Genomic DNA, 27562 nt, shown 5'->3' on the forward strand with positions numbered 1-27562 from the left:
GGCTGTGTTATGTTTAGAAGTACCTGAAATAACCAGGAACATATCTCTGCCCTCAGGTTATAAACTAGGGTTGTGTAATGACCATGTGGTCAGAACAGGAAGGGGCAAGTTTACTTGAAACCAGAGAAGACCTCCCCCAGATGATTCTTTATGACATTATATTAGAGCCAATTCTGGTAAATCCCAAAGTAAAAACTGAGGGAACTATCCTCAAATGGTCATCTGTTTCCTGTTGCTAACTTAAACTGCAGCAGAGGTAAACATCAAATTGCATTACCCCAAAGGGTCACTCAAAACCAAATTTGCAATATACTGCTCCCTTTTCTGAGTCACTGAACTGCTCTCTTATGCCTACTGAAGGAAGAAATGTTTCGCCTTACTGCGTGAGTACTCGTAGGTAGCACATCTGCGTCGCATCCACCTTGAGCAAAGCCATTACACACATGGTGCTGGCAGATTGCATGAATCACACGGGTCAGTTGCTGCTCTCTGATGGGATGTTCTATGTCTGCAACCACAGCAGTGGGAAATGTAAAGCTGATGATTTTACGAGTTAACTGGAAAACTCATAATACTTGATTTTTATTTCAATTAATGTCTTAATCCCTGAAGCCTAAAGATTATTTCAGAATATTTTTCTGCCTATCTAAAATGCTAGATTTCTTCAGACGGCATATACATTTGAGACCACTGTAATTAAAAGTCAGAAGCAGGAGTTGCATGAATTTTAGCTTCAAAAATGTATCATTACTCGTAGGTATTAACTTTTGGAGCCAGGCAAATAACTCTATCTGTACCAAAAATGTGACTAGCACTGAAAAATAATTCAAAACAGATGTGGCTTGCAATATTCGTTATGCTTTGAAATATGTGCTCACTACTCAGAGTGGGTGGAGGTGGAAAAGAGCAGAGAAAGCCATGCATTCACTTTTATACCTTTGCTAGGGCTTTTATAATTACTAGCACTATTATAGTGGAGAACAATGCATTTGATTGCAGTGTGTGAATTCATTTCCATTTTTCTCTGTTTCTCACTCTGTTCTGGGAAGAAATGCTATAAGTGTTTGGGGGGAAAAAATACTCCATGTAGTAATAGGTCAGTAGGTCTACCCTTGTGAGGGGCCATCCCAGCAGGGAATGGAGTTTGTTTTCTTATTCTTTCCTATGGGAAGGGTCAGACATATACAAAACCAATAATCTGTGATAAAAATAAGCCTAACATGGATCTTATGAGACTTTCGGACTGCTGAACAGGAAAAGTATCTTAAAAACAGTTGTGAATCATCTTCAAGAAGATTTATTTTAAGAACCTTATGCATTGCATAGTGTTTTTTCTATCTGTTAGGAAAAAAAATATTACTGCTGATTTAATAGCAAGAGTGGAGAAAGTAGAGAAGAAACTTTTAGTTTGAAAGTGGGAGAGAGAAGGAGGCTATGGATACTTGTCTGTAGAAAAAGACAATTGTTTCTTATTTCATGGATGCAAATAATGAAATTATTCCTATTTGCAAATCTCACACAATAGAGAACAAATTTCCAGAAAATACTGTAGCACATTGCCTGGGAAAGTATCAGTAAACTTTTCTAAGTCAAAGCATTCAAAGCAGTTCCTTGCCACCCTTCCAGAAAGCAATCCTTGGATCCAGTTATTTTTCTATGACTAAGTGTCCTGACCCTGTAAACTTGCCTTTTGTCTCATTTGCCCCAGAGTCCACTCAGGGCATTGCTAAGGTCATTCACCCCTGGGAGGATTGCTGCCCATCAGTGGGATGCAGCAGAGCTGGGCTAGGAGCAAGGAGAGCACTCAGCAGAGTGCAGAGACAGCCCAGGCAGCTGCTGGAGAGGCTGCCTCCACTGGGAGTGCAGCCACTGATGATCAGGGCTGGGAATTACACAGAGCTCAGTCCAAATTCCTCAGCTGGCAGCAGCTGCTTGCGGAAACTGAGAGAGTCTTGAAACGAGCCCCATTTTATGGCCCCTGTGATAATAATCCTAAGTGTTGCAATGTAGTAACACATGTATCTGAGTTGCAGCCTTCAGATGTCTCTCTGCCTTTTGGCCCGTGCTCTCCAGCTGGGAAAGCAAAGGTTTATTCAGAGGAATAAGCCCCATCCCTGCTGCTTGTAAAATGGATAGGTGGAGGAAAAATCTCCCAAAATACCCTAAAGACACAAAAAAAAAAATCAAACCACAAAATTGTAAAACTTGTTTATCACTGTCACTGTTCACATATTTGTGACTTAGACTTTGCGGTCTCAGTGTGGGAAAGAGGCAATTGTCAGGAAAGCATCCTCATCTCTGGCGTGCAGACTCAGACTTCTACTTGCTTGGTCTCCCTCGCTGGCCCCATAAATCTTGCATTCCTTTTTTGCACAGTCGTACGGCTTCAGCAGAAATGTGGCTCCATGCCAAGATACAGACTAACCAGTGGCTCTCACTGCTGAGAAGTTGGAGCAGTGGACTGAAACCCCTGCATAGCCAGGAGGGTTCAAACTTCTTCCTTCTCCTTTGTGGTTTAAAAGATTCCATGGCCACTTGATCTCAGCTCCTGTAGCTGAGCAGGTTATTCCTTCAGCTGCAGAAATAATAAATCTGCTGTGTACACCAAAACCCATAACATCCTCACGCTATTCCCAAATTCTTGCTGCATCTCCTACACCTGTTTGGCTGGCTAAAGAGCAGCATGTGCTAGCTGGGCTGGTGCAGTGCCACACAGGAGATGGCTAGCCACTGTTTGATTCTCTCTCAGGGGCCAAACAAGGGGTGAATTATACCAGTCTTGGCCCTTCTCTGCCCAATTTCCCTTCTCATAAAATCTCCAGACCCACCAGCCTTCTGTCCTCTCCAGGAGGTGAGGCTATCACAGCTAAACAGCCAGACACTGCCATTTGCTTAAGAAATGATGACAAAAGGCTACAAGGATGAGGTCCCACAGAGACAAGCTTGATTTCTGCCAAGTTACCTTCTCCAGCCTCCCACCAAGCAGACATTCCTGCACCATGTAGCATCTCTCCACCAAAGGTGACCGTGTATGAGTCTTTCTTGCGTGAGAAAGAAATTAGTTAACAATCCAATATTCTGGATTTTATTGAACAAATTTTGATGGTGCATGTTATCTCAAAAAACTGTTGGGTAGCAAGGAAGTGTACAAATTCTGTCATAATTAATGAAAGCTCATCTTATCCTAAGAAAAGGAAATAGTCAAACTTCCTTACACAATTTTTTTGCCATTTTGTAGTTCTGTGGCTTATTCTGTTCTTCACGTGCCTATATTTTTTCACAGGTAAATGTATACTGGGGTGGGAATAATTGTTTGCTCCAGGTTGTTTCCTACTGCTCTGCAATGCAGAGCAGTAGGAAATTTCTGCTTATAGAGATTCATAAGGAATATTAAAGATCTGAGTTGGGCTACAGGAACTGATGGCTGTTAAGCTTCTATAAGGAAGTAATGATTTTTCCCAAAGAAATATTTTAGTGCAAATCAAAAAGATATTTTGACTAAGATACATGAACTGGTTAATTAAATATCTTTTATTTCCAGAATCTTTCGGCTTTTAATCTCAGTTTAAACAAGAATTTTGGAAGGGTGGTGTGATATAATCTCATCTTATTTGTGAATCAATTTATTTTTTAAAAATTTATTTATCAGCTTTAATAATAACTGACTTAACTTTATTCAGCTAAAATTTAAAAGAAGATATATGTATTTTATACTTATTAAATACGTATAAAATACATAGATATATGTATATATGTATTTTCAATTTATCATTGGAAAGGCAATGAATCGAAATTTTTAATCAGTTGTAAGTTAATTTTAGGAGATAGAAGCCTGAAATTCTTCCAGGGAGTTGAATACCAAACTGTGTAGCACTGATTATGGACATAAAAACTCAGACTGCTATGAGAGATTTTCATATGGCTTTTAAAGAATATGAGAGAATATGAGAATATGAGAGATTTTCATATGGCTTTTCAAGAAGTGGGTTTTAATGTACGAAAACATCACAGACAAGAGCTGGAATATCTGAGTATACTGCTCTTAAAATGATGGAGAGGAAACTCAATTGATATTTTCTGACACCAGTTTTCCTTTTGGCTGGCATGACATAAATTTCACCAGAAGTCAGCTGTAGGTGGGTGTGATCACACTGTACAACGTGGCTTCAGAAGTACAAGGGCATCTCCTGAGTCTCTCAGAAATGAGTAGTAAGGACAGCCCACCATTCCCCTCTAAACTTCTGTCTCCCAGACAGAAGAGCCAAACAAATCTTACTGGGACACGATAATTCTATCCCAGGAGCCATCTGAGCTTCCAGTGGGATTACAATTTTCTCCATTTGATTTAAACTCTGCCACGCTGTCACGTCAGTTCAGGCTCCCTCATTCATCTGAACGGGCTGATGTTGTCCAGAAAGGTTGGAAGCTTTGCTCTCCAGGCTGGGAGCCTGCAGCACGGGGAGGAGTTTGCAGGACACCAATGCTCCTCCCACACAGATCTCTCTGCTCCTCCCACATGGATCTCTCACTTATACTGAGACCTGGAACTGTGGCTGAAGCACAAGCCAAGGTAGATGTGGATCTGGTTTACACCTCAAATGCAGTTTAGTCCTGAATTATTTAAATGCTGATTTTGCACGTCAGGGTCCAGGTTCACCCATTTATAAACTCCTTCTCCACTGGAGAGCATTAAATGATGTAGGTTTCAGCTGGAGGATGTATTCAATTGCTTTCACTGATAATGCAAGGTCTCCTCAGGAGCTGGTGTGCATCTTTACTCACCCACACTTTGCTCTTCAAAACCCACACAAGTCAATTAAAAAAAAAGAAATATGTCTATAGCTGGTTTTGAAAACATTTTAAAAAACAGCTTCAGGAAATGCATTACAGTATATGTGGGATAGGTAATAAAAAGTTCAGCTCTTCAAGTGGTGGCAATTATACTCTGCATGCAGAGCTAATTATTGTATTGTGCATCCTTCTAGTTTCTAGTACAGGACAGGAAAATGATGTTATAAATAATTTTCAGTAATGGATTTCTGATTATCAAATTTGCCTTATCTTTATAATATGAAACATTGAAAGTCTAACTTTATTGCTCTGAGAAATTATCAGTTCTACCATATTAATGAATAACATTTAAGCTTTTAGAAACTGAAAATAACAGCTGGAAGTTGGGTGTGAAGTTTAGTCTCTGGCAAATCATCCCTTCAATGGCAAGCCAAGTGTTCCCCAAGTGCTCTCACAAAGTGTGTTCCAACGGCATCCCTTAAAGCATCCCTGCACAGCTCTTGCACCTTATTGCCTGCATAACACCTGTTAGAGGTACCAGCCTCCTAATACAGACATGCTGACAACCAGGGCATAATAATGCTGCTTTGAATATAACCAATTAAACCCTTCAGGTTGGTTTGGCTTTTCTTTTTAGTATGTGAAGAACACTGGAGAAGTTGCTAGACTGGAGGAAGTTATAACAAATTTATGGTCTTGAAAAAGCAGTGTTTTCTGGGAACGAATTTTTTAGTTGCTGACATCAGTCCTGTTCACTGAAGACAGAAAGTGTCCAAAGACAACCAACATGCAAATTATACAGTATCATATTCTTATATCTTTGGAACTCTAGTACTACACTTCTGGAAGTAATGAGGGTTTTGCAACTGTTGAAGTAAGAACAAAGTCCATGCCTAAATGAGGAAAAGTTATTTTAGTAATATGAACAATCTTAATCTGTATCAAATATTTGTGCACAGAGCATCAGTAAGGTAAACAGGATGAGATGTGAGTTTTGGCTGGTGTCAGTTTATGAAGCTTTTACTAGTTCATCCCAGGCTGCATGATTCTGCTTTTTAAAACTTTTGAATTCTGGTCTAATTAAAACTTAGGTAAATTTTTATTGCCCTCAGTTTTAATTAAAATCTGATCCAAATATATTCATATATTTTATCTTACCATGCTTTTCTCTTTGCATATACATATATATATTCTGAGAAAGGATTGAAAGAGAAGGAGTTTTGCTACACACAGCAAGATTTTGACAGAGAAACCAACATTCTGTGTGTGAGAACACATTTTTGATGAGCAATAAGTACCACAGAATCACAGAATTGTTGAATTTTGGCATCAGCTCTTCAGACCATCTAGGCCACTCCCCTGCTTAGGGGGTTGCTTGGTGCTATATCCAGACAACTTTGGAGTATCTCCAGGCATGGAATCTCAACAGCCATGGTGGGCAAAGCAGTTTATCTCTGGGAAGCATATCCCACTGTGTTTGCAACGCCATGCTTGGGTTTAGTATGCAGGTTTTAAAAAATTACATATATAGGTATGCATCTTCCTCTGAGATGAATATTGGTTAGTTCACCATCGTTCTGGGGAGACACTGGAAATTCTTGCAGGGAGACCTTTCCCAGAAGAGTTCAAATATAGCTTCAGGAATACTAGTTAAAACATTTTCTGGTAAAAAGACAATTTTACCCAGTGAAGTTCACTTCTGATACATGCCCATATAGAGACTTTATTCGTGTCTAGAAATTTTTTCCTACCAACTATTCACTTAGCATTTCACATTCTCTTAAAAAAAGAAAAAAAAGCAGCTAGTTAGGAAAGAACATTTTAATTTTGTGGTAAATGAGAATGACTGTAAAAGATTTGTTTTATTCCAAGTCACAGTATGAAAGGAAAGCTGGGTAAAGCAAGTGTTATTTAACACTAAATAATTTCATTTCCATGACTTCATCAGACTTACATATCAGCTATTCAGAAAATAGTCCCAAAGAGAGTCTTTAATTTAAACTGTCTGATGTTCTTTTGGCAGTTGTAGTGAAACCAAAAGATTTGTTCTCCAGAAAACTTGGACATAGTTTCAGTTCAAAGAAAAGGGGGGAGGTGGATTGGTAGTTTGGGGTTTTTTTAAGGTGGACTTTACTGCAATTTACTTAGTTACTGTCAAACAAACTGTATTATTTCTGGAAATTATTATAATTAACTATTTTACTTCCTTCAAAAAGCCTAGTGCCTTTTAAAAGCAGGAAAGGTTCTCTGTCTACAAAAGCTAACACCCAGTGCAAATAATAAATAGTGTGTCTCTGTCCAAAAGGATTTTTGTTCACACAATTCAGTGGAATAAAACATGTTAGAAATTATTTCCCCAAACTAAATCCTTTGCTTCAAGCCATTCCTCAGATATTTTCTCAGAAAAGGCATAATGGAAATGTGAATAAATAAATGTTGGTTCAACTTAGCAAAATAAAACTCTCTTTGACTGGCTGGAGACAGAAACACTTTCAAATAAGCCTTCATAAGCTGCTTCAGGAAATTAGTTCTAGAAATGGTGTTTACTGAAAGAAAAATGCTACTAAGAAAGGCACTGTCCCTTTTTAAAGTTTCTTTCAAAGTTAATTGTTCTTTTCACTGTCACTAGGTCTAGAAAAGGTGCCAAAAGATCTTCCCCCTGACACAACCCTGTTGGACTTACAGAACAACAAAATCACTGAAATTAAAGAAGGAGACTTCAAGAACCTGAAGAATCTTCATGTAAGTGTGGAAATGAACTGGTATTTACCAACAAAAATGGGGAGAAAATGTGACTTTGGCCTGGTAATGCATTTTTTATGGAAAACTGATTAAATAATTTGTTATCCTCCTCCACCAGCCCAGCTTATTTATTTCTATCCCTCTTTCTTTCCTGCAAGATTTCTTGCCAAACTACACCAGTTTCCACCTCTTTTCAGCTCTTCATACCTGTCTCCTGTCCATTCAGTCCCCTGATCTCCATCATAGCTTCTCTCACATATTTATTTATGTTCTCAGTCTCTTTGGCACAGTTACTTGGTTATTTCCATCTCAGCCCTGCCACCTCACTCACTTCTTACTGTACTCTTTCCCCTCCTACCTCTGAGCTCACAGAGATTTCTGTGTGCCACGTTTGTCAGCAGACATTCTGTACTAATTTTAATTCAAGAACCTTTCCAAATTACTCTTCTGCCCCCTGCACTACAAGGAAATTGTGTTTTTGCAATAACCTTCTCCTAGCAAAGCTCCATCCTCATCCTTCTTTACCTGCCAGTCTCTTCTAACACTTCTGTCTGGTTTCCTCTTTGCTGAAATATTTTCCTTCCTGGTTTCTGTGACTATTTTATTTTTCTGGTTCACCTCTTCTTTTCCAAGTTTCCATCAGACAGCTACCTTCCTCTCTCTTTCAATTTATTTTTTTTTTTTTTGCTCTGTCTGAGGTCCTCCTCCCTTTCTATAGTTTTTATCAACATTTTAAAATACACACCTCATACTTTTGCCTAAATTTTGTTGGAATATTTTTCTTTACAAAACAGAAAAAGGTTATTTTCTCTCTTTGAAAGTCATATCCTAATTTAGGCATATGCCTGAAAATATTCCTTTCTGGGCTTTCAACAACTCATTTTATTCTGTGTATTCCTCCATTTGATCCTTTGTTATTATAAACAATATCTTATTTGACTTGTCTTGCCTGGCTCTTTGCAGCCTATTTCTATTCTATTCTATTCTATTCTATTCTATTCTATTCTATTCTATTCTATTCTATTCTATTCTATTCTATTCCTTTCACAAACAAGAAGACAACCCCCAATTTTTTATCCATAACTGGTGCCAATATCATCACCCAAAGAATCACTGTTTCAAACAAGAATCTACATTCAACCACTCATACTTGGAAAAAACCTATAAAATTTTACCTCTTTTAATTTCTTCCATAGTCCATCTTATATTTGTTTAAATGCAACATCAAGAAGATAATTTTAAAAAAATTAGAATGTCAGACTGTCTATAGTGAAGGGATCTGCATGAGTGAACCATGATGAGGTTCACCTCATCTAATTTTAGCATAGGTGTCTATAGTGGATCTAGTTCCATAGATAACCTCTAAAGACAACAAAACATGTTCTCCCACATCACATTTCAGCAGTCTAGCTTTTAGAATGAGATAATTTGTTCCCCTGATTTTTTTTTCAATCCCCTTCTTTGGCTACAGGACAGATTTGACACTGTAATTCCTGCCCATTTGTCTTGGTTTTCTTCCGCCTTGGAAAGAGGTCCTGTGTTTTGGGTGAAGATTATCTATGAGGTGCTAAAGGAGACAACATTCTTATCAGTGAAATTAATCTTTTGGCAATTCTTCTTCATGACACTGTATTAAATGAGTCAGAGCATGGTATTGCAGATGAAAATCACTGCTCCCAGTGACTTCAACCCACTTGGCATTTGGTCCAGGTCTCAATTACACATCCTGCTGTGAGCTGTGCTGTTGTGAACTTATTTTATCTCATTGAAGTTAACTCTAAGGGCTTTTCTTTATTTTGTTTTGGTTTTTTTTCCTTTTTTCTTTTTTCTTTTTCTTTTTTTTTTTTTTTACAACAGATACAATTTAACAGTGAATTAAATAAGTAACTCCTCAGGGAAGAAGTTGTTTGTTTGTTTGGCTTACTCACAAAAGTACCCAGGACATGCTTAGGGACCAGTGGAAATCATACATCAGCAAAAATTTTAACATGTAACCTTCAAAACTGCAATTTTCCTGGATTTACTCAAGAACAAATAATGATTCTCTCAAAGTCCCCTTCCAACCCAAACCACTCTATGATTCTATGATCTCCTCCCCAAAAAAATAATTTAGTCATGCAGTATATTTATGTAACTAGGCACCATCTTTGCTCTCAGCAGGAATATTCCTGTGTAATATCTGGGAACGATTCCCATTCCCCAACTTTCAATTAAATATTTTTCAGAGGGAGTATTGTTTTTAGAAAGTAAAACTCAAAAGCATTGTTGCTGACAGAGCTCTATTATCTCATTTATTTTAAAGATATATGAGTGTGTGAGGTACATATAGAAAATGTATGTTCTTTTTAATCTTGTTTCCAGAGAAACATGGCTTGGGTTAATGTCACATTTGACAGTGTGATGTTCAAAAATTTCTTAGACTTTATTAAACTTTCTTGTACTCTATTAAAACAATAAGATTTACTAAAATTAACAGTAGTATTATTCCAAAGTCTAAAATTGGAAACTGGGCTTAACCTCTTGCATGAATGATCACTTAAGGGAGCAATTCCTTAAACCCCAATTTTCATAGCTCTTGAAAAAAATGAGCAGCTCATACAGTTTGTTACTTTTAAAGAATCCATTAAAATACCTTCCTAATACTTACAGCTGTCACCTACCACAAGTGTATTAGTTTTAGAAGTGATTTTCATGAAGAAGTTGGGTTGAACTTAAGGTTTGACTGGTACTAAAACCCAGAATAAGTAGCAAGAAAAGAAAGGATTTACCTCTGACTTGTTAATGGATTCTCTTTCAGTACAAATGTAACTGCTTATGCCACACATCACTGGTGTACACAGCACTGGAGATGAAAGAGAAATTATCACCTACCAAAATATTCTTAGGATTGAAAATTTTCCTAACTAGATTTTCATAAGCACAGCTAAAATTTGCAGCTGTGGAAATATGGCAAGCATTTAGAAAAGGATACAGCTAAAGGAATATTTGCCTGCAAATAATAGATTTCTGCCAAGAAACATCAGAGTCAACAGTTACAGTGTGCTTGATATTTTCATAGCTTTAAATTATCCAGGAAAAAGTGGCTAAACTATTAATGTTGTACTATTAAAACTCAGTGAGAATTTGCTCTGTTTGAAAATGAAAGATTGTTTGTTATTGTGGTTTTGATTTTGTTTATTTAGCACAGGGATTGAGAGAATGGGGGAGAAATTGAAGACTCTTTTTAACGGGCTGAGGACTGAGTTTCACGTTTTCAGAAAACTGCCTGATATTATGTAAAAAAACTTGCTTATGACTTAGACCTGTGGCAAAAAAGTCAGACAGGAAATCTATTGAAAAAGCCAGGAAAAAAAAAAGTCTCTATTTCTATGAAACAGTAAGAATTTTCCAGGCAGACTGACATTTCTGGATGGAGTTCAGTACTTTGACCCCATGGACACAATAAAGAATCCAAAATCCTGCATGAATAAGCTCTCATGCAGAGTAAAGGAGGAGCCTCCTCAAACAGCACACAGAGTTGCAGGCTGTGTGGCAAAGCCAAAGCAAACCAGCAGAATGCCTGCACCTGGAAAAAGAGGGGAAAGAAGCTGCTCTGTGTTAGATCTCTATAAGAACAGCACAAACAACAGAATAGTAACTGCATGCTTCTCCAACCAGAATTTTTCAATTGGCAGAGTGCTACAATAGTGAAAGAAGATGAGTGCACTATTGGCCTGAAGTCAAATGGAACATTACCTAATGGAAGTTAGCAGAACTGTTCAAAGCCATGGCTGTACATACAAAAATGCCAAACCAAACTTTATTTAAACTGAAGGAAAATATCTAAGAGATAAAAGATTTGAACTTGGAACTTAAAATTATGACCATATCCACACTAAATGCAGAGAAACTGAAACTCTCTTTGTAGTAACAGCAAGTGGAAAAATAATGTATGGCAGTAGAAAATTTCATGCCATCCTTTTTTAAAAAAAACAAAACAAACCACCAAAACACCCAAACAAAACAAAACAAACCTGAAAAAAAGTCTAAGAAGATATTTCAGAGATACAGAAAACCCCCTGAGATCAAAAAATATTAATTAAATAATCCAGCCTTCTGATTACTCATTACAGCTTCAGTTCCCTTTTCCCAGGCATAAAAAAAAGTTAACACCTAGTCTCTGTAAACCACAGAAAGAAGAATCAGTAATCACCATCCTACTGTGAAAAAATAACAGCAGATATCTCTGTCCAGGTTCTACCTCTGAACCCAGTTCCTAGCATCATCAGTGGCAGGACTGAGGTGCAGCTTTAGGTTTCTAAAAAATATTCAGGAGGGGAACAAAAAGTTAATTTTTCTGAAATACAGCACTCCCTTAGAGAATTTTCATTTCCTCATACTCATCTTTGCATTGTGCTTAAGAAACAGTGAGATTTTCCACAGAAACAAGTATAAAACAGAGCATATGAACAGAAAACATTCTTCTTGTACAATGGGTAAAAAATTTTTCATGTGAGAAAAAAAATAGGACGAAATATTTTGAGGTCCTTAAAATTCTGGAGAGAGTCAGCATTCTAGGCTAATGAAAAAAGAGGAAATTTTTATAGAATATAACAATAAAAAAATCAGATCAACTGTAATAAATACAATGAATGACCAAAATTTCTTGCCATAGTTGACAAGGACAGGGTTGAAAGAAAAAGGAAAATGTAGAACCACCTGTTTCCTCATCATCTGTGCAAGTCATGCTGCATGAGAGGTACCAGTGCTAGCTCAAAGGCCAGGCAAACTGGGTCTGCAGCAGGCTCCTTGCTCTGTGAGATTATTCAGCAAGGTCCTGTGCATTGATCAGAGTGCTTTCCACAGGCTTCTGTTGTTTGTACTGACAGGCTGCTTCTCCAGTGCCTTGACATCTCCTTCCTTCACAATTCATTCATCTCTATTGCTTCCATCTCACCCCTTTCTCCTTGTTTTCTTAGCTATGTCCTCTTGATCCTAGGTTTGGATGATTAGAGAAGAATGTCAAGTTCTGTTTTTTTGGGGGTTTTGTTTGTTTGGTTTGTTTTGTTTTGTTCTTGGGTTGTTTGGTTTTTTAGTTTTTCCATAAATGTGCATACATCCTTAACAATGTTGAAGAAAGCCTTCCCTCTATGTTCAGGTTATAAGTATGATGTAACTGAAAATGTAAGGTAAACAAAAGGGATGAATTTTATTATTATTTTTATCAGGATGCCTGGCTCCTGAGGTTAAAAATCTTAAGATACAACTGTTCCTAGCAGAACTGTAATAAAAAACAGGTAATAATGTAATACATAACCCAGGAAATTAAAGAAATTCCATTGGGTCAGGGATTGACTTTTCAGTTTAAACCCTGAAGGATGCATGCATCAGTAAAGAATTGATGTTAGATATGAATTCCATCCCCAGCTGGCAAAACAGGTGTATCACTATGTAATATGGCTGATGAAAGTTTGCTGGTAATTTTCCATTTTAATTCTGGTTTTGTCAAGGCTCTCACTTCTAACTATACTAAATTAAGATGAATGGGGATTGAAACACCTCAGAACAGTCTCCTGAGATTCTCAAATAATGAAATTACACCAGAAAGTTTAGTTAACTGTTCCCCACCCCTAGACAGGGCAAAAATTGGAAGTTTTAGTAAGCACAAGAAGAACAACCCTATGCTAATTCCAACCTGCCTGCCACATGCTGCCCCTGCAGTTCGTCAGGGTGTATTTTGACAAAAGCCTGCCAACAAGGACTCCAAAATTTTCCTGAATTGTGAATTCTCCTTTTTGTGTTGGGAATAAATATTTGATGTAGAAACCAGGTCAGAGGGAGCTAAATGGCCAGACTCTCACTGACTTTAATGTAGCCAGCATCTATTTCTGTCATACAGTAGTTTTTATTTTTTCTCCTGACTACAGAAATGCCAGAGGTGTTTCACTAAAAGAGAAAGTCATCTTTGGAGGAAAGCTTAATATTTTTTGCTCTCTGAACACCACTTAAACTGCTGGTCATGATAAGGTGGTGCAATATTATAACTGAGTCAATGTTTACTGTGCATTTTACATGCTTTATCATGACAAAGGAAAAAAGCTTTATCTCAGGAAAATGAGGATGGAAATTGAATTTTCTCTTATCCATGGGAAATTGCTATGAAATGTCTAAGCCTAACAAACTGAAGTAATAATACTTGATGTATTTTTGCCTTTCTTTCTTTATCTTTCTTTCTTTCTTTCTTTCTTTCTTTCTTTCTCTCTTTCTCTCTTTCTCTCTTTCTCTCTTTCTCTTTTACTCAAGGCTGTATATTTTTTTTATCCATACCAGGTCATGTTGAAAGCTGTGCATTTGTTTGCTCAGTCTCTTTTATTGTGAATTCATGATGTGCTTCAATTTTTTTGGGCAGGGGAAGTTAGGGTTTAGGGAATATATTTATTCTAAATGAAATATCCTTTTTCCTCCATTAAAAGTGAAAGTGTAGAAGATGGTAGATTTTCAAATGAGGGCATCAGTTCATGTGACTTTTGTTCTAGGATGTCATTTCTGCCAAATTATTTCACACCAGCAGTATTGCAAGTGATATCTGTAACCTAGGGCTCCAGCACTCTTGAGCACTTTCAGAACCACCCTTATTTTTCTCTCCAAGTGCTTCTTGCCCTGTACAAAAACTTCATGACCTTTAACACACTGAATGTAATGTCCCATCACACCATCTGGGCTTTATTCTGGATAGCTGGTCCTGTGACCTGTTTTTGCCTAGAATCTATTCCTCTGTAACACTGCCTGCAGATGTTTTCCCTAGATTTTTGTCCCCTAGTTCCTGTTTTCATTGACCTCTAAATCCCCTGAGTTTTTAATTTTATTTTATTTTGGTTTAGTTTAGCTTTTGTTACATGCAAACCATACGGGACACATTCTGAGGAAAGTAAACAGCGTTGCTGCAAGGTTAATAACTTAGTTCTTTAAGTCAGGGATATAATGGAGGCATTGTGAAGTGGGAAAGGAATCCAGGGCCATGGCTTGCCAGGTGCTATACTGGTGTGTTATCCTCATCACTTGTTGTTGCTCTGGGAGACAGTAAAATGTCTCTTACAAACTGTGGTGTGTGGGTTTATTTTTCCTTCTTTACAGCTGTGCAACAACGGAAAAATAATGCAGGTTTAAAATACTGGGAGCAGGGACTTGCAGAGAGGGCTCGAAGTGGGAAATAATATTCTGGTACAGAAAAAGTTGTAAATTCTGACTTGTGTTACTTTCCCACTTTATACCACCAAACACATGTTCCCACTGTGAAATTAGACATACCTTTGATAGAATACCATCATTTCTAAGTGAGAGACTCCTTCAGTGTTTGAATAAAAAAAAAAAAAATCTGTGTGTTTCTCCAAGACAAGATAAATATATTCAGGAGAAAGCATTGAAAAAGCCTAATTCTAGGTACCTAGATAACTTCTGGGTTTGTTCATAGGTATCAGTTTCACTCTGAAGAAATATAACAATCAACTACTCAGAGAATATTTACAGTGCCTAGCTGGATGTATGCCTGCCTATTTCCATCAAGAAATATTTGATACCAAGTCATCAGCTGTGATTACTGTTGCCCAATTTTTTTTTAAATTTAAAAGATAACCTATTTAAAAGAAATCCAAAAAGACAGACTTTTAGCTGAAACAAATGGTAACTCAGTACAAAACAAGATACAGGATAAAAATTTCAAATACTCATAACATGAGCCCAAACTCATTTAGTGTTGACTTAGAGATCTATGAAAAAATGCATGGTGAAATAATGATTAACACATTTGATTATTGAAACAGAAACAACGTAAGAGACTAATCCGCATGGTTCCAACTGTACCAGTTTTAAATAACTGGGCTGTTATCCATGTCCTAATACTCTACAGGTAGCTGAATTTCACTATGGGCAGAATCTACACCTGTATCACAATACTGGCAATTTCTGAATCAGAAAACCACTCCCAGTGTGTATCCACGTGTTCTCACATCAGATTTTATCATACAGGCCCAAATAAAAGAGAGTTGGTGGCAGGGCCTCCACTGACCAACATATTTACTTTGGGATGGGCTTATTGTTAGGGACATACTCTGCTGAACTGTGGGTGACCTCTTCTACCTCCTCTTGCATAGGAGTTATTTCTAGCTAGCATACAAAATTGAAACCAGATATGTTCAGCTGTGCACCCAATGAAACCATGTCCTGTACACACTGCTGGCTTTGCTCAGGGTGATCTGCAAGAGGAGTCCATTAGGGGAAAAACACATCACCATTTTCATCTGCCCTCTCCTCTTTCCAGTTTCCATGGTGGAGAGGTGCTGTCACAGAGGCTGATAGTCTGGTCACTGTTTTAATACTTAACTGCTTATGGAATAAGTCAGACACACCATTTTCCTCCAAGAAACAGACTAAAGTGTAATCCTGAAAACATTGAAAGTGTATGAAAATGCTCTGATGTTCCCTATAGTATTTACTGCAACTTTTGTCTTCTGTTTCTGCAACTAGCACAATAGAGGTGGTGAAAAAAGATGCCTTATTAATAAATATAAATGGATATTATATCAATATTTATATGGACCATTCTACATAATCCACTGCAAAACCATGCGGCGCTGTAAATCTGATAAGTAGGTAGCAAACAGATGGAAAGATAAGAGTCATTCAAGTATCTGTGATATCTGAAATAATCTCCATTACTGTGGTACGTCCTGACAGTAATGAGACCTTCTCCCTTTTTGAGTCACAGTTAATTAATCTATGAGATTCAAAAGTAATGTAAAATTTCAGAGGCATGCAGAGAACACCTGTTACAGAGAACAGTGCTTTCATGGAGGTCTTTCTCCCCTGGCTGTATAGAGAGATAATATTAGAGTTACCCTGAGTCTAGATATCACAGTTGTGAGAACTGGATTAGGCACTGACAAGGAAGGCAAAGTCAGTATGGTCCATGATTCCCAATGGCAGGACTTGGAGCCTGGTGCTTCAGATTGTTCCCCTTTCCATACAAAGTTTTGCTTACCAAAAAGACAGCTTACATCTCTTAAAAAAAAAAAAAAGTTGTCATTTGTCAGAAATCTAGTAAGTTTTATAAGACTAAGAGGAATGAGGTGAAGTTATGCACATTTTTATAAAGCTGGGCTGTGCCTTCACTGTAATAGAATTTCCTGTCCAGGAGAAACTGGTTAGAAGGGTTGTGTGATGATGGGTAAGGTACAACACAGTATCCTTAGGATAAACAAAATCAGGAAAAAATACTCAAATAAAAATTGCATTTTTTTGTGATTGTCCTGTTCTTTACAGCTTTCAAATGGAACAATTGCACTTATTCTTGAACATAAATTATGGATTCTAACAGAAGCTGCATTGCAATCCCAGCAATGAAGTAACACTTGCATTTGTTCTATAGGACTTATCTTTCATTGTTTCAGAAGTTTATAATCTTTTTTTTTTAGTACTACATTGCTTTTAGTTCAGCTCACCAACTTTGCCATCAGAAGACCTCAAAAGACACTAGAGTACTAATAATAATAATAATAATAATAATAATAATAATAATAATAATATTTTAAAATGTTTCACCACAAAAATAATTTCCCTTGTGATCATCTGAGATCTCGTTGATTATTACTCCACAGGCATTGATCCTTGTCAACAACAAAATCAGCAAAATAAGCCCATTAGCTTTTGCTCCTCTGAAGAAACTGGAAAGACTTTACCTGTCCAAGAACAACCTGAAGGAGCTCCCAGAAAACATGCCAAAGTCTCTCCAGGAGATACGGGCTCATGAGAATGAGATCTCCAAGTTGAGGAAAGCTGTCTTCAACGGACTGAATCAAGTGATTGTCTTAGGTATGAGCATGAGAAATTATAACAATCGCCACTGAGTGTTTTTTCGAGATGCTATTTGTAGTTTGATCTGTGATTACAGTAGAAAGGCAACAAATGCCCCAATAAATTGTACCTCCAAATTAGCTCTGACCTGAAGACTATCAGTACCTAGAATGCAGCACAGCTCACAACCATGTTTTGTTGGCAGAGCTGGGCACCAACCCAATCAAGAGTTCAGGCATTGAGAACGGAGCTTTCCAGGGGATGAAGAGGCTCTCCTACATCCGTATCGCAGACACCAACATCACAAGCATCCCAAAGGGTAAGAAACACCATGAGCATTTCAGAGATTTGCACAGGTATAATGTGGTAACTTCTATTCAGCTGGGAAAAAATATTATGGAAGCTTTTGGAGTATGTCCTTGAAGTATCTGGTTTTATTAGTTTGGAAAAATTTAGCTTTTGGTTACAAGAAGCTTCATGAGATGTGCACTGTGAAATGTCATTTGATGTTATTTTGCTTTTCTTGTCTCACAGCTGAAATATAAAATGGAAGAACATTTTCAGCCTCCAAGCCTGGTTATTGAGCCTGACTAACATTACACAACTGTAAACTCATGTAGAATTAGCTGAAGTTGTACAAGCATAAAATCAGCCCTCCACAAGTCTGTGGCTTTGAAGCTAAAAATAGCTAAACCCAGAAACTTTTGCTATTTTTTAAAGCACTTAATTGCAAATTCCTACAAAATAAGAACGATTTCATTGTAATATATTAGAAACAAAACAAACAAACAAGAATGATTCCAGTACAGAGGAAATTATATTCAATTTATTCATACTTCAGTCAACAGATTGTTTGAAATGGCTGAAAACTTTTTGAGAGATAATACTGATTTTTTTTTTTTTTTTTCTTCCCGTATTTCCTGTTTTGGATGTTCTTTTGAGGGACCTCAGATAGGTAAAATGTGTTTACTCCCTTTTTTTCCCTGATAAACAGAATTTGTTAACTAGTAGGCACCCTAACTAAAATGACATTAAAATTATTTTGCCCCATACTTACAGCTGCATTTTCTACTGCTGTTTCTTTTTAAATACCTAGGTGACACATGTTTGCATATTTATGTTTATAGATAATCTGGCTAAAATGAGAGATCTTTATACATCCCATTTACATAATCATGAAGGGTAGAATTAATAAATGAGAAGGATTTAATTTGGGTATTTTTCAAGAGTTAACTGTTTTATAATGACACTAGGAGCTTGGTCTTATTTCATGCTAAATAAATTGCTAGGATCTGTTTTCAGTTTCCCTGATTGTGAAAGTTCTTTATTTCATTAAGTGAAGAGTTCATGGGCATGTTTAGAAAAAAAAAATTGTCAGCCATGAAAGAGCCTTGTTATGGTACAAGTATTTTTTAAAAATGCAAGAATCCAGTTTAATCAAAAGTAATTTGATGGTGTTCTCTCTTTCAGGCCTTCCTCCATCCCTTACTGAACTTCACCTTGATGGCAACAAAATCAGCAAAATTGATGCTGAAAGTCTCTCTGGACTCACTAACTTGGCAAAGTAAGAATAAATTTCTTCTTTTCACATAAAATATTAGTTGAAATTGCAATCACCACACACACAATTATAAAACATAAGTCTGGCCTTCAGAAGTATTGGAATCATTGAAATAATCGTAAATTAGCAGGAAAGGCTTCTAAAGATTTTTGTAAAGATTGAAGATAACAAACACTTTTTTTTGTTTTCCTGACAAAACTTTTAATCTGTTTTCAATTATGAGTGCTATATGCTCAGGACAACTGTTTATTTGATTTACAAAATACGAAAAGAAAAGAAAAGAAAAGAAAAGAAAAGAAAAGAAAAGAAAAGAAAAGAAAAGAAAAGAAAAGAAAAGAAAAGAAAAGAAAAGAAAAGAAAAGAAAAGAAAAGAAGAAAATACATTAAAAAAAAACCCCAGAACAAAACAAAACAAAACCCCAAACAAACAAACAAACAAGAACAATTAGACTTTTTAAATTGTATCATGTTTCTTTCATTTCATGTTCATCTTTGGTTTATGCAGTTTTCTTGGAACACAGCAGTGCTCATGCAGTTTGCCTGGAAAAATGAGGAAAAAAGTACATGGGAACCAAAACTTCTTTCAACAATGGTTCCTTTGTTTCTCAAGAAAGGCAAGTCTGCAATGAGTCCCGGAACATGATTAAGAAAAAAAAATCATAAACTTTAATTGAAAAATTGTTACTGTCAGAGTGACTTTACTCTGCCAATCTGTGACTATGCTGTTGAATAAGTTTCTCTAAGTGTAAATAAAGAGGACAATTCCCAAAAAGCCATTATATAGAATGATTTGTGAATTCATTCACATCAAAAAACACGTAGCAGACAAAAAAGGTCCTTTACTACAGATAATTTTATAACTTAATATTCAAAAAATTACAATGAAAATTGGTTTTTAAAAGACTGATAATCAGACTTTAAACCTAATTACTGGATTAATGGATTTTCATCTTCATCATTCTGCTTGTCATAATGAGGGTAGAAAACAGAGGTCAGAGAAAGATTACTGAGTAATGGGAGTTAACTTTACAACTATTTATAGTTGCTTGGACAGCAGTTCAATGCAATGAAGTGTATAGTAACCTAATACTTTTTTTTAATCTGAAAATTCCAAGACATAAAGCTTAGAACACCTTTCCAGTCCTTATAAATTAAGACATTTCATCTTATGTTTTATGTCAATATTTTATCACAGACTCAAAAAGAAATCTGTCCTAGATTTTAATGAAAAAATAAAAGTACTATAAATATGGATTAGAGGACTATGAAGCAGTTATTTTTTGTTACAGAGGTTCAGAATATATTATAACATTCTTCAGAGAAATTAAGAAGAAAACTTCCAAAACCAAAACAAGATGATAGGTAGAGACTAGTTCATATTACTGGAGGTGGGGGTTGTAGGGCATGTGAGCTGTCCTGCAGATGACACAGTTTTTCTGTTTTTCTCATTCACACTTGGAAAACACCACGGGCAGCCTCACACGGACAACATTGTTGGAAGTCTGCCTTAAGACATAAAGTTTCAAACAGCAGGTGCCAGTGGAGTCCTAAAAATATCTAAGCTTGGGCTGCTTCTATTGTGGCTGTACTGTATGGAACAACAAGATACTCTGTTGACCAAGATGTGGAAATGTGGAGCTGCCCAGAGCAGGCTCCAAGTTTTAAAGCACTCTCTGCCCTGTGCTAAAGCTGGCAACCTAAGCATAGTCAGAGGTGCTCTTTTGCAAAGGTGAGAGGCAAGGAAGAGCATGGATTGCTGAGCAAGGAGCACATTGCACTAAACAAAACAGACAGATGAGGAAGGGAGGGAGCTATGGAAGAACTCTAGCCCACCATAAAGAACCCCAGCTATTTTTTTTATATGACTAAGTTTTCAGAGATATTAGGACAAGGTCAGACAACCTTGTTCAAGCCTACTCAAGCTTGACAGTCTAATAGCTGCCCTAAAGCACAGATAAACTTTGAGAAACAGGTAATTTTTCTGGCTTTTAAGGAATTTTTTTCTGTGTTAAGGAATTTTAAACTGTAAAATGTTTCATGCAAGAGCTCGGTGTACATCTATTGTTCATTCTTTTTTCAGTTTTCTTGCATTCTAGTAGGTGTACAAGATATGTCCTTCTTGTTTGTTTGTTTTCCTTGTAAAATTACCCCTAAGTCTTTCAAAAGCCTTCATTTAGTGATTCAGTGAAAAACCAATAATCTTCTAAAAGTAAACCCAAAAAAGACTTTGCTGATTAAATGCAGGAATGAGTTCCAAGAGGACATTCACATTACACATCTGAAATTACCAATGTCTATATTCTAATAAAACTTACTGAAATGGTCTAGCTCCATAGAGTGGAAATTGAACCAAACAAAGGGAGTTTTAGATTAGATATAAGGAAAAATTTCTTTACTGAAGGGGTAGTCAGGCACTTCAACAGGCTGCCCAGGGAAATGGTAGAATCAGCTTCCCTGGAAGTGTTCAAAAGGCACGTGGATATATTTATCACAGACTGAAAAGTGGCACCTGGGGACGTGGCTTAGGGGTGAACGTGGTGGGGCTGCATTAATGTTTGGACTTGGTGGTCTCAGAGGTCTTCTCCAACCCTAATGATTCCATGATTCTAAACCCATAATGATAATAACACTGTTGAACATCATGAAGTTTCTATCAAAAACATATTGGAAATGATTCTGCAGGGATCTTGCAGAAAAAAGGTGAAAAATAATTTGAGAATGTCTTCAGTTTTGGGATATGTTTTTGATGATGCTCTTCAACGATTTAGAATGCTTGGATGAGATTTACTGAAATGCTGGGAAAATGTTACTTCACTAATGAAAAAGGAAGTAATATATCAAATGTATGAAGCAAGAATGGTTTTTTGAATTCTTCCTTTCTTTTCCTATGGGAAGGGTGATGGAGACCATATTCTTTCCAAATCACCCTCTGTTTTACACAATAATATTGACTTACTTCATCTGCAAGCATAGCCCCGAGTGACTGAGAGTTTTTGTAGGACATTTAGAGGAGATGTAATTACATATAATTTCATTCCTTCTGGGATTTAGGTCCACTTCACTACAGACCCCTATAATTTCATTCTTTCCCTAAAAGACTGTGCAAAGGGACTATTTTTCTGCGATAGACTAATATTGGGAGTCAGAACTGTTTTTTTTGGTACTGGTCTCCCAGGTTTGACACACCTTCTTGTAGACCTGCATATGTAGAGAGGACATATTTAGATAGGTGTCAAACAAGAATTTATATCCCTCTGACAAAACATGGAGGTTTTTTCCCAATCTTTTCAAAGACATTCACTATGAGTACCCATCACTGAAGTCCATTGTAAGCATTCTGTAGGACTTCAGACTGAATTGCTATGTAGGATCCAATTCACCAAGCTTTCCTAAATCTTGGTATACCCTATTCAAGAGAAAGTTCATTCTAATAACTTTTAATGAAAAGTCTTCATTATCAAATTCTAGCTAGGAGATGGGACACCGTGAAATGATTTATAAGCAAAGTAAATTCATGTTGATGTAAATGGGAGCTCTCATTAAAGTCTCCTTTGTCATTTAACAGTCTGATGGCACTGCCATATTCAAATTAGTAGGATAAGACTATTTGCATTATATGTAATACTAATTAATACTAGGAAACCTCTCGGCCATAAAGATCAAGCAAGAATTTTCAGTCCTGTGATTTTGTTCTAATTTCAGATCCTGACTTCTGAAACTGCTACAAGCAGAATTACGGGTTATTAAAAAACTGTGAAGAAGGCTTTCTTTAAAAGTGCTCCTCCATAGCAAATTATTTTAACATGGGGTTTCTTATTAGCTGTATGAAATTCTCTTATTGATTAAACTATTAAGAAATCTCAGAGCATTTCCCCCCTCAATATTAAAAAAATGCTTAAAGAAAACCAGAGCAAAATAGATTGGCTAAGTTTAGCCTTTATAGAAATAATTTTCTATAATTACAATACTCCTGATGATGACAGCTCCTGAAGTATTGTCACTGGTTTCTTCACTGCAACACAGAGTACTGTAAATTATGGCAGTCTCTTGAAAAATTTCTGTAGTTTAATAATTGCAAACCAAAATACTGTCAACACAGAAAAACACAGATAGAAACAGGCTGTCCAAATTGAACTTAAATTGTGCTATAAGCCTAGTATGTGGAGGTGTAAAGCAGAAAGGATGATTTTGTGATGAAAACTCTGGATTGGAACTTGGAAGAAATGTGTAAGTCCCACTTCTGTGTCCTACCAAAGGGATCATGAAGCATGGCAGAGCTCCTGTTCCCAGCATGGAACATGGCTCCAGCTACTTAACTATCTTAGAATGATGTGGTGGAGTTTTAAGTTTAACCATTCTGGGAACATGGGTTATGCATTTTGACAAAAAGCTTCAGACAGTGCTCCTGAAGTTACAAGTATCACTTATTCAGTGTTTCAGTTTCTAAAGAAAAAATGGTGCCTGTGGGGGTGCTCAGTAGGTATCTACACCAGGATGAGTCATACAGCTCATCAAAGGATGCAGTATTGTAAGCATAAGTTGAATGATACAATGATAATTGTGATTTTTCACATCATGTGTCAAACTTATGCAAATTTTTTTATTTAACCTAGCTCTACCAAGCTTACACATAATTCTGAAAATTAGCCAGGTCTGTTCTGCAGCATCAGTGTAGAGAAGCAATCAGCCCAAGAAAGATATGTGGGCAAGTTTAACACTTTTTTTTTGTTCCTTTTTTTTTTTTTAACTTTTTCAGACTGGGGCTCAGTTTCAACAGTATTTCTTCAGTTGAGAATGGCTCTCTTAACAATGTACCTCATCTGAGGGAGCTCCACTTGAACAACAATGAACTTGTCAGAGTACCCAGTGGACTGGGTGATCACAAATACATACAGGTAAAGTTTATCATACTGTCTCAGAGAGCAATAGTTGAAAGATTCCTAATAGTATTTGTGTGTTTATTCAGTCTTGAAGAGAAATGTTCACAGTATTTTTAGCTTGATGCAAGATTTGTAAATGCTTGAATTATCAAGGAAATGTTGAACACAACAGGAAGACTCCTATTCCAAATTTTTTTTGGAAATGGTTATGGGGGTGTATAGATCTGGAGGTGTAAATTTGTTGTCTCTGTATGTCTGAAGGGCCACAAAAAAGATGGGATTATTTGTGCACCTTGTTTTCCTCTTTACTCAAAAAAATAATTTCTAAAATCATTTCTTCTGTTGATTTTTTAAAATTTTTACTAAATGACGTTTTGCAATCTTTCCCAATAACCTTTACTTTGTTATCTCACAAAATAGTGCCATCAAGGAGGGCAAATATACAAAATAGGCATTTAACATCACTATTTTTGAGGACCTTTTTAGTATTGTCCACAAGGGTCCCAGGATGAGGGAAGAGACAAGAAAGTTGACTCCATGTATCAGAAAGCTTGATTTATTATTTTATGATAGATACTATATTAAAACTATACTAAAAGAACAGAAGCAAGGATTTCATCAGAAGGCTAGCTAAGAATAGAAAAGGAATGAATAACAAAGGCTTGTCTCTGACAGAGAGAGTCTGCATAGATGATCTGTGATTGGCCCTTAATTAAAAACACCCAGATGAGACCAATGACAGATTCCCCCTGTTGCATTCCACAGCAGCAGATAAGAATTGTTTACAGTTTGTTTCTGAGGCCTCTCAGCTTCTCAGGAGGGAAAAATCCTAAGGAAAGGATTTTTCACAAAACATGTCGGTGACAGACCTTTTGACCAGATATCTAGAAATATTGCCTCTTGGGAGCAATTCAAATTTGTCTTCACCCAGACTAAGATTTTACAGGAAAGAAAGCTCCCAAAGAATGAAGACTCCCAAATGTAAATTACCCCCTGCATGTTGCTTGGAAAAATTCTCCAGAAGTGGTGCATCTGGAGCTAAATAATATTCATCAGCTACTTTAAATTGTCATTAGTGGTTACTTTGGCTCTGAGTCCTGTATAGCTGCACTCATGAGAATGAAAATACTAGAGCTGGAGAGAAACCAATTAGCATCAAATATATTCTCTGTATACAGCACAGGCTCCAGAGCCACAGTGCTGTATTCATAATTTCACATCTTTGGCTTCTCTTTCGGTTGCAGTTCCACCAGCTGACAGCAACATTATGAGATTGCCTTGTACAGTTTGTGCACTTTCTGTAGAAATTGTGTCAATTGGGTGTATGCTAGGTGTTTCAAAAGGTAAACAGAGTCAAGGATGTCGCCCTGATTTTTTGAGATTTTCCAAGCCTTCTGATGTTTACGTTCTTGTAACGAACTTTCTCACACACTTTCTGTAAATAACTCATTGTTTTGCATTATTTTATAGAAGGAGAGGAATTTGATAGACTGTTAGATTGTCCAGTGTCATTGGAGAGGTGGCACTTTCATCCTCCAATCCACTGTCACTTTTAGAAATCTATAAATGTTAAAGTCAGAAAATAAACTACCCTTTTTCTTCACCTCGAGAGCAGCGGCGTGCGCTTGTGTTCTTTCATGTCCTACAGTGACACGAGGACTTGTTTGGAAAGAAGATGTATTTGTATCATGTTGCCAAAATGCATATGAAGCATTTAATATGAAATAATTTCTCTTATTTTCTGTGACAGCTCAATTTTCTCACTTCAGTACTGGTGTGCTTTTCAGGTGGTCTATCTTCATAACAACAAAATTGCTTCCATTGGCATCAACGACTTCTGCCCTCTTGGCTACAACACCAAGAAGGCCAGCTACTCGGGCGTGAGCCTCTTCAGCAACCCCGTGCAGTACTGGGAAATCCAGCCCTCTGCCTTCCGGTGTATCCACGAACGCTCCGCAGTACAGATTGGGAATTACAAATAGATGTCAAGGGATGGGGGTCGGTTGTTCCAGCTCAAGTGTCTGTCCTTATAGGCCTGTTCAAAAAAACCATTGCTAACAATTAACGCCGAATGCCAGAAACTTCACTTGTAAGTGGAGATGATCCATTGATGTAGAATAAATGAGTCATTACAGATGTACAAGAGCGAGCATACCATCAGTAAGAATTGCCCACTGTGCTTTAAACTGACTATTTCAGCCTTTTTTCCAGCATGCTTTCTGTGGCATTATTCAGTTTGCTGAATGCTACAGGTTTTCAGATTCCACTGTATATGAAATTCGGAGTAAATATTTGTCAAGTTATGATTTATTAAAAAAAAAAAAAAAGACAGTGATTGAGGTTATTTTTATAGCCACACACAGAGAAAAATAGCAGAGGGGAAAAAAAGACTCTCAAATCATCTTGAGACTTGAGAAGGTAAGAGTTACCTCCTTTAAATTTATTTCAAGCCCTGGAGGTTTAAAAATATCCACTATAAGATAATTCTGAATGTATCTATTTAGCAGAGGCAAATAAAGTTGTTGCTAATGTCATTATTTTTGAAAAAATAAAATAAATTTGTATTGTACACATAGTTCTTTAAAGTTTGCCATTCTTCTAGAGCAATGCTATTCAGATTTAGCCTAACATCATCCTAATGAATAAAATATTGAGTAGTCTGCAGAAAAAACTTGTAACCTATATCTGGAGCTCGATGACTAAATTTCTCTAGAGCAAATCCTTCTCACCTTAGTCACAAGAGCAGTTTTTATGACTGTACTGCCTTGCAGAGTATGGTATTAGGGTTTAGTAATTGTTATCAGTCCCTGTATTTATCTAAACAAAAACCCATAGCAGTTCACTTTTTACCTGTTCTTCATTGTACATTTATCAGCATCCTTTACAGGTTTTGGTTTTTAAAAAAAGGAATTAATTGTGAAGCAGAGCTATGCAGGCTCCTCTGTCTGACAAATTTGGGGAATTTAGACTGCAGAAGCAAAACAATAAGTATAGAAATATATGAAGTGAAATAACTGCTATTGTGGACATTGTTGGGACATCATTTGTAGATGTATCTATTTAGAGTGATTTGGAGCCCTTTGTGAATTGGGATTCTTCAACCCATACCAGCGGGTAGCAAGCACATCAAAGGTAGGCTGCACATATCTCCTGTCAATCTTCAAAGCTAAACATATACTCAATAAAAACATCACCTGAAAAGAATCTTCTGCAGACTCTTAATACTCCAAAGTCAATCTCTCTAATTTGTAAAACTTATATGTCATTTATATTAAAGAATAATGTAATACAGGCAAACTCCAAAGTGTTTGTCTTTCTTCTTTTGTTTTGACAGAATAACATAAGTGTGTCAGAACCTTTAAAAAGTCTTGAAAATTGAACATCTTTGGCATGGTGATAGCTAAAGTAAGAATAAGTTGTGTGAAATTCTTTTGCCTCGAGGAACTTTTTCATGCCTGACTCTCATAGGTATTTTTTCAGGAGCAAACAAAAATAGTCTTTTTATAGCTGTCATTTATTCAGTAGTAAATAATTGGAAACAATTATGACTCACTATAACCACTACACAGAAAAAAGCATTTTTGCACTCTTCTGAGCTATCTTCTCCATATAGCAGCCAATGATTTCTCTGCTTTCTACTTGTTTTTCTTCTGGATTTCACATTTTCAGAGAGTTATTTTTAAATAAAACAAACAGTATATGATATCTTTCTGTCACAGGATGGAAAACACTCCAGAAAACCATCAGTTATGGGTTTTTT

At 36.7% G+C, this 27562-nt stretch overlaps 1 protein-coding gene across 1 annotated transcript in view; it reads left to right on the forward strand.

The window, feature by feature from the left end:
• The window catches only part of DCN (decorin), a 39525-nt gene extending 12426 nt beyond the window's left edge, over positions 1 to 27099 (forward strand). Inside the window, exons 3-8 of the mRNA XM_059846809.1 lie at positions 7421 to 7533; positions 17166 to 17379; positions 17567 to 17680; positions 18832 to 18925; positions 23679 to 23817; positions 25590 to 27099. Of these exons, the coding sequence (XP_059702792.1) occupies positions 7421 to 7533; positions 17166 to 17379; positions 17567 to 17680; positions 18832 to 18925; positions 23679 to 23817; positions 25590 to 25784 (869 nt within the window). The 3' untranslated portion in view covers positions 25785 to 27099. The remainder of the gene's footprint in view (positions 1 to 7420; positions 7534 to 17165; positions 17380 to 17566; positions 17681 to 18831; positions 18926 to 23678; positions 23818 to 25589) is intronic.
• The last annotated feature ends 463 nt before the right edge of the window (positions 27100 to 27562 follow it).

This window comes from Haemorhous mexicanus, chromosome 5 (genome assembly GCF_027477595.1).
Source record: "Haemorhous mexicanus isolate bHaeMex1 chromosome 5, bHaeMex1.pri, whole genome shotgun sequence".
Lineage (NCBI taxonomy): Eukaryota > Metazoa > Chordata > Aves > Passeriformes > Fringillidae > Haemorhous > Haemorhous mexicanus.